This window comes from Osmerus eperlanus, chromosome 7 (assembly GCF_963692335.1).
Source record: "Osmerus eperlanus chromosome 7, fOsmEpe2.1, whole genome shotgun sequence".
In the NCBI taxonomy this organism is placed as follows: domain Eukaryota; kingdom Metazoa; phylum Chordata; class Actinopteri; order Osmeriformes; family Osmeridae; genus Osmerus; species Osmerus eperlanus.
In genome coordinates, this window is record NC_085024.1 from 17,698,905 (window position 1) to 17,711,030 (window position 12,126).

The following is a 12,126-nucleotide window of genomic DNA, read 5'->3' on the forward strand; positions in this document are numbered from 1 at the left end:
GTGCCACCCGAACCAAAAAATGTTTGGCAAAGCATTGGCCCACTTTTAGGGGGGAATGGGGACAGTCCTATGCTGCGCCCACGTTAACTCTTAGGATGGTTTGCTGGAGCAAGATCAATAGGCTTTAATGGAGCACATATTTTAAGAGAAATTATTGACCATTCATCGAGGAACCTCCTGTCTATAAGAAGTATTTTAAGGAGTTGGAATATGAAGTGTCCAGCCTGTCTTGACATCTTGAGTGAGTATGATAGAAGTAACTTAGCAATAAGTCGACTGACGCCTTATTTTCACAACTTATAATTGTGCATGTCTTTATGCATTGCATTGAGGTGCGTGTTAAATTAACACTGATACAAATTTAACTGATTAATGACCCTAGCCTACCGCTCAACGAGGAATAGCCTGATTCTCAAAAACAAGATTTCTTTCTTGTCCTCGTCCAATGAAGTCGCCCAACCGAGGGTGGGATGTCCACATGAAGCTCTGCTGTGTTTTCATTGGCTAGTAAAGGAATGCCATGTGAAAACTATTTGCACATATCTATAGGTGATGGAATAGTTGCATAACAAAACTAAAAAGTAGCTGGTGACTGCATCGTTTCCGAGTCGGATAAAAAACGTATCTGCAATTTAAATCTGTAAGGTTTGTGTTTTATTCCCATCTGTGTTGCATGCGTGTAACAAAAAAAGTCCATACTTAAAGACTGGGCAGAGTAGGTTTAACGTTATAGATTTTTGTCAAATAACTGGGAAGTAACTTCTCGACATCACTGCGCTCCCATCCCTGGACAGCTTGTGAATGTGAACTATGGAGATTTTTGAAAGAGGTCCTAATCCTCTCCTTTTCTTTTGCATGCCGTGCAGTGTTGTTAGGGAAAGAGGGATAGAAAAATAGTAACCTATTGATTAAATATTGGGGAAACTCTAAACAGTCCATGTTGGCAATGTGATTCTATTCAGCAGCAGTTTGAACAAAAGTCCTATTATTTTTATTAAATGTGTGATAAACTCGTAATGTGAATTATGATCTTAATGCTGACAGTTCACCATGATAATCTTATTTACCTACAGTTTTACAATCTCGACTATGCACAAACTGTGCTATAGCATTAAAATCTTCAATGAATGCATAGTTTCTAAATGAAACATGTTTGACGTTAAAATTGACATTTCATATCCCCTCTGCTAGCAGCTATGTAATGCACGGTAGCACATTTCTACGCTGAGGACATTCTGCCCTACAGAACACATGGCTCTTGTTATTGTTGTCGCAAAATTCCACGTGAGCAGCAAGGAGTGTTGCTTAGTGGTTTCCCTCGATCTTCCAGGGGTTGTCTTAGAGAGCGTACACCTAGAGTGCTACTAGATTCCCACCGCAGTAGCGAGGCCTTGCCAAAGGATTTTCTCATCTCTCCTCTGTTATATGGTATTCAATTCCTCCGCATGCCCGACTCGCACGGTAAGTGGCACTTTAAAGATGTATTTAGATTAGAAGATCTATATAATTGGTGCCACTGTGTTGAACTAATGCTTTGTCCTGCTACCAGATGGCTAGGCTAGCCCTGTCAGGGGCAGACAGCTGAGGGCTCTCCCATTTTCTACGGCTTGGAACTCTTAAGTCAATGCATATTCTTGGAAAAATATAGCTATTACAGTTAAGATGAACTTGAATTGGGACGTTGTGTTTGTGTGAAGGTATGTTCCTGAGTAATAACTTCAATATTCAATAGTTGACGGGTTGCTCTACACTTTTCCGAGTCACTAATGACAATTTTAGCAGTAGATTACTTTCAATTAATTAAAGTTAGAATTCAAATTACAGCCTACATGAATTACTTAAAATGTAAACTATTACAGCAAACATTCCGGTGTTTCACATTATGTTATTTTGTAAAATAACCTATAGCTTTCAATATGAATGTGATATTTCATGATTGCTCCATCTCCAGATCAAATTAAGGGAGTCAGTTGTGTGGCTTTAACTTGTTCTACTGTGCCTAGAGCAGGGGTCGGCAACCCAAAATGTTGAAAGAGCCATATTGGACCCAAAAAACAAAAAACAAATCTGTCTGGAGCCGCAAAAAATTAAAAGCCTTATATATGCCTTATAATGAAGCTATCAAAATGATAAGTAGGATACAAATACATAATGAGCATTCATGCAATCGCACTTTTTCTCTCACTCCCAACTGGGTACTCGGCTGCAAATGTAGCATGCCTTCCCTGGAAATGTCTTTCCACGTTACTCTTTTTGTTATTTGACAACTTCTCATTACAAAGCAAACATGCAGGCAATCCTTCCGCATTGGCAATGAAAGCAAATGATTCGGTCCAAAAACTGTTGAATCCTCTGTTCTCCTCAGCTATCTTTCTCTTTTTCCCTTTGGGATCCATGGCCCATGACACACCCGCCGGTTTGTTTGCAACAGCCACCTGTCTGGCATTACGCCGAGCTGAAAGAAACGTGTGTCGCAGGCTATGACGTAAATCTTCGTTGACAGAAATGTTGAAATAAAATATTTATTATACACATACACATTTTGCTGTAAAAATGTGTATAATTATTTTTTCAATATTTCTGTTTTAATAATTAAAACAAAAAATATGTTCACACCATCTTTTTCCATTTTCATATTTTTTAAAAAGCTCCAGGGAGCCACTAGGGCGGCGCTAAAGAGCCGCATGCGGCTCTAGAGCCGCGGGTTGCCGACCCCTGGCCTAGAGGAACCAGTAAATCCTGTTTTTCTTCATCAAATAGTTAGAGTGCGAGAGTGTGTTGGGCGTGTATGGTTGCCTGTGTATGCGTATGTACCCTCCCACTTGTACCCTCCCACATGTGTTCACATGTGGGAGGGTACAAGGCGTAGATGATGTCTTCCTCCCTTGGACACGATGTTCAGTACAAAATCGTGTCGAAACACATCAATGGAATGTTCTGTGGCGCGAAGTCTTAGGCCTGGGCTGTTTGAACAAAAAAACGGACCTGAGCCCATGTTGACACAAGCCCCATATTGACATCTTTTTGTCAGCCCTTGAGTGATAGATGCCTATTGAAGCAGGTCATATGATGAAATCACGAGCAAAGGAAAGCATTTCAAATTATATAGGCTAACTGGACTTTACAGTATCTCTACTGTAGCTCAGAGCCCTTGACTAACAAAAGCAATCAACACTATAGGCTTATTTTGCTGCAATGCTATTGGACAGTGTACAATTTTCTCACTCACCTTTCTTTCCTTAACAGTAGGCCAAACTTTCTGCATATGTAACATTTTCACGCTCATATAAGGATGTGCCAGAGGGAGTAATGTCCAAAGCCTCATAAATGTAGGTGTTTTCTTTTCAACTGTCTTGGGAGTGTTCAACTGTCCTGTCAGCTGAATGCATGTTTAAGAGTAATTAGAAAGGCTGCTGGGAAAACAATGAAAAGACTTAAACTTACTTTTGAAAAAAACTATTTACTTGGACTGAAGACTCATTTAGCAAAAAGGGTGGAATTGAGTCGTGTTTTCACACTTGTTTCACACTGCAGACAGGCCATCACGTTTATAGGATAAACAAATGAAATATGCATCTGGTAGATGCTTTGGCAGGATGGCTTCTTTATTTTGAAGCTCATGTGTTTAATCCAAGACTAGTGCTTCTACCCTTCCTCTGCTGCAGTTGAAATATGGTAGCTGGAAAATCCTGTCAGCGTTATCCAGATGTCACATTGTACAGTCCCTGTTCCCAACAATGGAATGGCTTTTTGCTCAACCTCAGTATGCTCTATCTGCATTACTCTATGTAAATCAGCAGCATTTGCATTTGCAACCGAAAAGCCACACTGACACATTGTTTCAGGTCCTGTGTTCCAGTAATGTGCACCTCATTTGCTAATGAATCCCTCACAGACTTTGCTCATCCCGAACCCAGTGACTCTACCAGCATGGTCTCAAATGCAAGCCATTGTTCTGCATTGTGTGTGTTTGTGTGTGTGTGTGTGTGTCAATGTAAGTGAAAGCATGCGCTGTTCTGCGCTTCTGCCTGTGTACATATCTGTAACGGTCTGCATGTCTGTGTGAGAACTTGCGAGTCTTTGTGTGTATGTTTGAATCACAATACACTTTCCATACAGTCTGTGCGTTAGGGCTATGTGTTAGAGTTAGGGTGGGTGTGGGTGTGTGTGTGTGTAAAGTGAAGAACTGCCCCTCATTTTCATCCATCCCAGTGTGTAACAGTCAGCTCTTGGCCCTTCTCTTTTCAGACGGGGCCTTACAAAGCACACATTGTACAAGTAAACAGGATAGGGTTTGCAGCTGGGCTCGCTCGCTCTCTCTCTCTGTCTTTCTTTCAGCTCACACCCAATGTCCAGGAGGCCCTAGGTAGCCTCGATCATGACAGGGGAAGGGGAAGGCCATTTGTCGCCCCTGCTACCCAGCAGACTAGGCTGATCCCCACATGGATCAGAGGTTTTGGAGTCTGGGAGTGACGTAAGAACGCTCCTTTCAGGAAGTACTGTGGAGCAGTGTGGATAGCTCAGTTAGTTTTCTCCGCTTTACAACATTTTCTATCCAGAGAACTTGGAATTTGAGAGGGGTTACTAATATAGGGTGGGTCGCAGGTAAATTTTATATAATTACTTTGTAGGAATTTGTCGGTCCGTCCATTTTCACAGTGTTGTGAAAGCACAAGTTAAGTTGTGTGAAAATAATCGATTTTTATGGACGGTGTATCAGTAGGGTTTTGGATGGGAAGCTGTTCTCGCTGTTTAGTCTGGGCCCACTTGTGATCTCATAACCTGCTGTACATTACATGTATAGTACATTACATGTCGTCCATGCACAGCCTAATGTCTGGTTGTCTGTTTGCGCGCTCAGATTGTCTTAGGTCTGTACTATGAAGGACACAGAGAAAAAAAACTGATGCACAGAACTCAGATTTGGCATAAATTGTATGTGACCAACAGAAATTTGTTTATATAGGTGGACCCACCAAAGAAAAAGAATGCTGTTAGCAGAAATGTTTTACTTCTTCACCAGATTTGTGAGAAGAACAATTGTATTGTTTTGCCAGCCAAAGAATGTCTGGAATATTGAACATGTTGCGTGGGTGATGCACAGAGACGGTTTTGAAGGAGCCCTCTGTCCAATACTGCTGAGCCCCAGATCACATTCTTTTTTGTGATGCTAGCTTTGTTAGCAGCTCACAAGCTTGTGACAATGACAACCACTGTACCCCTCTGAGTTCATGTCTGGGTTTTTCTGAGAGCGGGGTTTCAGTTCCAATAGACATCACAAGTGCAAAATAAACATGTATGAATAAAGTATGTCAACAAACATGGTTTTCAACTGTTTATATATTCCTATTCCAAAGAATGACATAAGACACTGTCATGTACACGCTAACCATTGTCTTCCTTCCTTTCCGCCTCCATCTACCTTTGTGTCTGTGTCCGTGCAGTGTTTCCTGTGTGGCGGAGTGGGGGGAGCAGCAGCAGAGGTTGGGGCCAGGGCTGGGGCCTAGGCTGTGGCTGCTGCATGCCATGGGAGCCAGCGGGGCAGGGCGATGTGGCCCAGGACCAAGTCCAGGCCAAGGCCCCGACGTTTGACTGCCCCGTCTGGTGTGTCCTGTGCCGGGGGGGGCGGGCCAAGTTCCGAGAGGCCTGCCAGAGAGGGAGAGGGGCCATCCGGCTCCCAACAGATATGCTCAGCATTAAACTGCCTCAGCTGTTCGACATCCACCAAGTCCCCAAGGTAGGTATTGGCCCTGTCTGATGAGATTTCAAAGACACTCATAGTTAGGATACTCACAGTGGTACAGAAAGAATAGGCCATCATATTTCTCCAAAATACTATATCTTCGATTTCCGAAATTGGAAGCTTCACATCTTTACGCAATAGCTATTTTTGGTGTACACTATATTATGCCTGGGCATAAAATAGAGAAACATGACATGCCTGGGGGTGTGTTGATGCATACTGGCTTTCATGACCTCTCGTTTCCCAAGTGACCATAACTGTGGTCATATACAAATTTGGTGTGAAACATATTCCGTGCTGACAAATGTCACAGTGTGTGTGTGTCTTTCTCTCTGTGTGTGTGTGTGTGTGTGTGGACTTCAGGTTTTCCGGGAGGATGGCATTATCTCAGGCTACCGCCACCCCCGGAGTTCAGCCCTGGACTGCATCCTCAGCAGTTTTCAGATGACCAATGAGACGGTCAACATCTGGACCCACTTCCTGCCAACATGGTGTGTACGATGAGAAAAAGAAACGACTCCTTCACACGTGATTGGCCCTTAACAACTGTATGGAATATTCCCCCCCTTTCATAAACATCACAATTGCCATTGTTCATTAAACAGTTCAATTAGGAAGAGGCACCTATGGCAGCGTAGCCTGCAGTATGACGTATCGGACATCCTCTAACCCTTGTGTACGGCGCACGTCTGTGCCTCTCACAGACTAACACCTCTGACCTCGCGACCGCCGTCACAGAGTCTCTCTCTCTCTCTTTCCCTCAGGTATTTCCTGTGGCGTTTCAGCGTCCTGTGCTCCTCGCTGAGCTTCCTGTCGGACAGCTACACCTGGCCCCTGCTGGTGTACATGCTGCTTGTCTGCGTCTACCCCTTCACCTCCAGCTGCGCCCACACCTTCAGCACCATGTCGCCCGAGTCCCGACACGTCTGCTACTTCTTTGACTACGGAGCCCTCAGCCTGTACAGCCTGGGTAGGATGCTCGCTGGCATTCGTCACTTCTTCTCTTTTCTTCATGCTTTCCTTTTGTGGCCAGCGCTGACGTCATGCTTGCTCTTTGAGGTTGGAGCTCTTATACTGTAGATGCTCTCCAACTATACAGCTCATGAGCAAAAGCTTGTAAGATTTTTGGTCATCCTTTGTCATACTGTAAGGACAGCCGCCTATTTGAGTATATTGTATTCTTTATGGTGTGTATTTTGTTGAATGGGTGTGAGATTGAATTGTTGTCTGTCCGTCGAAAATATAATAGACTTAGTTAGACAATAACTTTATTGTTGTGTTCTCTTACAATGTAATCGCTAATCTTCCGCAAAGCTCATTAGTTGCAAGAAATACCCTTTCTCAAATGTCCCAACTTCCATTTCAAAGATATCAAACTGCCAGTGGATTTGTTACAAAAGGATGAAATAGGGTTCATGGAATGAGAAGATAATGCCACAAAAAGTCATAACATTTTTTAGTTTAATGGTTTGCCACATACTGTTTACACTGTTACAGTATTGACAACCAGTTTTCTATGACAGACAGAACTTAGTTAACTGTAGTCATGTACAGTAGGCTCTGACACTGTTTGTTTGTGTGTGTTGTGTGTGCTGCTGGTCAGGTTGTGCCATAACGTACGGCTCCTACGTGATGCCTGACTGCTGGGTCAACAGTTGGCTGCACCAGCATTTTGTGCCTATTGCTATTGGCAACACGCTATTCTGCACCAGTCTGTCCTGCTATTCCAGGTAAAAAACGTATGCTTTTCTCTGTCCTTTAGTTTTAAGTTGCACATAAAATATACTGTCTTGGTAAAAGTTAGATTGTTTAAATCTGATTTAAGATTTGAGTTATTTCAAGCTCTAGTACCAGAGATCCCATTGGTGGGTCATCACATTTGGAAAATGTGGACCAATGATTCTTTAGTTGCAGCAGCTTGAAAACCATTGCCCAACTTGTCTTTCCTGTAATTAATATATTTGACCTGAAAAACTGTCAAATCTTCTGTTATATAATAGCATAATGTTGAACTAGTTTAATCACTCATTCCCTAATGTTGGCATTATTATACCACATCGGAAGATGCCAAGGTCAAGGGTTAATATGATTTAGAATTTAGTAAGAGGACTCTGCATCAAGATTATTATGTAACTACTGTATCAGTCAAAATAATAGCCTAACTCAATTTTGCCTGCATATTCTCAGATGACCGTCAGTTAATAAACAAAGTGAAGCACACAAATCTCCTCAATTTCTCTAAAATCCTTTTAACAAAAAAACACATAATTAAAAGACCTGTTGACTTGATAGTTCCTGATAGTGGAAATACATTCATTTTGGCTTCAGTAGGGTTTTTTACCCCATAAATATTTTCCCTTCTCCTTTCTATCAGATTCCTGGAGCTGCAATACCCACACACGAGTAAAATTCTACGGACTGGGGCATTCGTCATTCCATTCATCTTTGACAACATACCACTTTTTTACAGAGTGAGTGTCACATGATTAGAAACTGACTTTGACCTTAATATTCCCTAACATCATTGAATTATGTTCTTAGAATGCGTTTGTTACGTAAATAATATTTTTGTCTGGGGAATTGGCTCAATAATAGATAATCAGATTTGTAGTTTAGTTGAAAGTAACGTTTATGGCAAACCACAGTTGTGTTTCTTTTTTATTTGATGTGTGTGGGTGTGATTACCATCTTCTTACTGTGTGCGTGTGTATGCATGTGCACATGTGTGTGGATGCTTGTGTGTGTGTGTGTTTGTGTGTGTGTGTGTGTGTGTGTGTGTGTTTGTGTGTGTAGTTGCTCCTATGTTGTGGGGGTAACTGCAGCCACAGTGATGCTCTATCCAGTCACTGCTACCACCTCCTCTTCGCCGTTCTCACCTGCTTCCTGTTTGCCTCCCACCTCCCAGAGAGGCTGGCTCCCGGGCGCTTCGACTACTTTGGTAGGTCCATGGCAACACGGCGCTACCATGGCAACTGTAGTGGTTGGCGGGAATCCAGCTGCTTGACTGTGTTGTGGGTTCAGTCTTTAAATGTGGTTCCTAGTTATTTAGATGTAAAGTAGTGGTTGCTTGCAACCTCTACTTTACTTGGCAGGTGTTACCACCTCCAAAGTCACTCATTACTTTTTTATTCATTTGCATGTCTTTTTCTGGTATTTTTACTTTCCTTCCCTCTCCTTTGCCTTGTTTTCTGTTTCATGTCTGTGTTTCTCTCTCTTCTTCCTTCATTCTATTGTTCTCACTCTGTCTCTGTCTTCTCCTTCTCTCAAACAGGTCACAGTCACCAGCTCTTTCACATCTGTGCCGTGGTGGGCACCCACTTTCAAATGGAAGCCGTACTAGCCGACATGACCTCCCGCAGTGCCTGGCTCATCGCCCAGGGGGCACTTCCTTCCTTCCTGGGTACGGTAGGGGCACTGGCCCTAGGCCTCCTCCTCAACCTGGGCATCATTGGCATCTTCAGTGCCCCACTGCTTTGGAACCCACGTCAGAGCTCCAATCAACCACACATGCTTCCATGTGAACACAAGGAACTTTGAGGGTGTCAATCACCACCAATTAGAAAAAAGGCTGACCAGTACCTTTCATTGGAAAGGGATGGCTAAATCCCATTGGCTAATCTAAAAGGAAAGGAAACATAAAACAGTTAGAAGTAGAGCTTGTTTAATCCTGTCACTTTTATGTATTTTTTCTACCTATTGTTTTGATACTAAATCTTGTTATTCTAACAACGTTATACAGGTTAATACAAACATGTTTACTATTGTGTTTCACTGTTTACTGAAAAAGCTGAAGACCCAGTCCTTTTGTTAAAACCTTTCGAATAACAGAAAAGCATTTAGAGCCACCATAGAAACGGATGTTTCTTACCTCTTACCTATACTTGAAGGGCTCTGGGTTTAATGAAGCTGTGTGATATCTAAAACAGGACACCTTTTTGTGCCTTATTGTTGACAGTGACACTATTATTCACAAGGCACAAGACATAACATTACCTAAACACGGGATTCCTGATTGTGAAAATATCAGACTGGAAATATAAAATGCAGGGATTTTCTCAAATTAATACATTTTGAGTTACCAGCCAGCTCCTCTTGTAATGCTTTCTTTTATCAGGTAATTATATACTTATGGTTCTGGCCACAATGTATCATTTCAAACTGAAGATGTTACTGGAGTACTATTTTCCTCAGGGTTGGAATATACACATATCATCATCTCATTTACATTTTCTCATTTACATTTACCTAATTAAAAGCAGTTTAGATTGCCAGGCCCAGATTGATAATTGATAGCCATCCATAATGGCTTAAAATTATTTTCAGGCCAATGCAACACTCTTAGATTTCTGTCCTTTTACGGCAATATTTAGGATTAATGTATGGCCGGGTGGAGTCGTGTCCACAAAATAAAAGACATGTCTTTTTCTTGGTATGTTTCCATAGCAACTCCACAAGTCCCTGTAAACCCCTGGTATTGGACAGCAAATTATACTGTAAATGGGCAGTAAGTGGGCAGTAAGTGTTTAATTTGTGACTGTTACATATTAAAAAAAAATGGTCATCTGATGTTCTGACTTACAATCCTGATATTACTAATTGAATCTTGGTTTATGGTTGTGTCTAAGCAAATAACATTTCAAAATATATCAACAGTAATTATTGCTCAGTTATTTTGCAAATGGTACAGTAGTGTTTTTGAAAGAAACACAATGGTCATTATCGAAGCAATTCTTGAGGAATGTTAGTCACCATATTGGTGACAATTTTGTCACATATGTATACAACAAATTTTCAAGCTTAGTATTACAGATTAGTTAAGTGCATTTCACAAACATCTTGGTACTATGTCGTGGGAGCATTGGGGTGGTCATTGCAAAGTTACGACAATACAACTATTCCTGCGCTATTTATTTCATAGTCTGAGGCTATTGTTTTACATGAATCATTGACATTGTTGACATTGTTGTCTTAGATATATGTTTATTTGTAGTATATCAGCAGTTACTATCTTTAGTGAAAAATATGGTTGGGTTCTGTCGGAAGTGACATAATCGCACCCTATTTTATAAAATTAAGTTATTCGAATATCTACAAAAGACTGTATTTCATTAATAACAGTTCCCAAATTATGATATTTCAAAGTTTCCAATGTTCCCCCTGAGACTTTGTTATTTTTTTTGAGATTGTTAACTCCAGGATATGTGCTCCTTATACTGTTGATTCCAATTCAGATGTGCATTGTGGGAATGATTGAAAGGAAGGAAAGCAGTGAAACGACTGAAGATCCTGTAGTTCTGTCACATTACAGCTATCATAGAAAGAAAACATTTTTACACTAAAGATCAACATAGTGTTATATGTCACACTCTTAGACCCTTTCATTGACACACACACACACGCTGTAGGGCATTTTTGTTGGTAGTGCAGCTCTGTGCAGTATGTGTAGAGGCGTTGGAGAGTTATGAGGGAATAGTACGTGATATTGTGGTCTGTGAGGGAGCAGGACGTTGTTATATGTATAGCAGAAGTTTGACAAGGTAATGCTGAATATAATGCATGTGCACTGTAGGATAACTGCAGAAACACACTTACAAACACACACACACACGGGCTGGTTGGCTGCCAAACCTGAAAGGTGTAGCCTGCAGACCTGTCTGACTTGATATTTTATTGCCAGAGTGAAATTATTTTTGGCTTACAATGTTGTATCTAGGCAATGCTTTGCTAGATTTTAATAAAGGATGATCATCTAAAAATCTTTTTTTTTTTTACAGCATTTAGTGTTCACCACACTTTTCTATGGAAATGTGTCATTACCAGCCTTTGGCATGGTGGGCCATATTGATGAATGGCATCTGAATTCACATACTCTCAAATTGTGACTAGGTTCAGATCTTAAAAAGAATTAACTATATTCTTCAGAGACAAAACACTATTTTAAATGTTGCCAATTATGTCAAAACCGATTGACTTGGTGTGCATATTTGGTTGAGGGTATTGTTATAGTCATTGTTCACATTCAGTGTATTGGTACATGGTACTGTTTCAGTATTAACAGCAAAATGTACCTAAACTCAGTGGTCATACTGTCAAATTAAGTAAAACAAGGATGGAGTCACAAGTCTATCAAAATGAAAGAATCGGTGATTCTTTGTAAACACAAAGTTTGAGTAAAGCAAGGAGACAAGAAGAGTGGAGCCAAGTTATAGTAGATTTTTTCACCACTGACATTGTTTAAATATAATACATGCTGCTTCAGGAAAAAATATAACTACCATTTGGAGAGAAATGTTTTGTAAGATTATAGTTTATTTTGTATGATTAAACTTTGCGAAAAACATGTAATCTTCACTGGAATACTTGTTCAATAAAAAAGACTTACC

General features: G+C 41.0%; 1 protein-coding gene across 3 annotated transcripts; it reads left to right on the top strand.

Moving 5' to 3' along the window:
• The first annotated feature begins 36 nt into the window (after positions 1-36).
• On the top strand, positions 37-10,489 carry paqr6 (progestin and adipoQ receptor family member VI). Of its 3 annotated transcripts, none has more exons than XM_062465423.1 (8): positions 37-241; positions 5,445-5,737; positions 6,107-6,234; positions 6,508-6,713; positions 7,347-7,473; positions 8,118-8,214; positions 8,537-8,681; positions 9,015-10,489. In XM_062465423.1, the coding sequence occupies exons 1-8, from the start codon at positions 211-213 to the stop codon at positions 9,278-9,280; spliced, it is 1,293 nt and encodes a 430-aa protein (XP_062321407.1). In that variant the 5' UTR covers positions 37-210; the 3' UTR covers positions 9,281-10,489. The 3 variants fall into 3 exon arrangements, with proteins under 3 accessions (XP_062321407.1, XP_062321409.1, XP_062321408.1); XM_062465425.1 differs by lacking the exon at positions 37-241 and adding an exon at positions 523-640; XM_062465424.1 differs by lacking the exon at positions 37-241 and adding an exon at positions 1,239-1,461.
• The last annotated feature ends 1,637 nt before the right edge of the window (positions 10,490-12,126 follow it).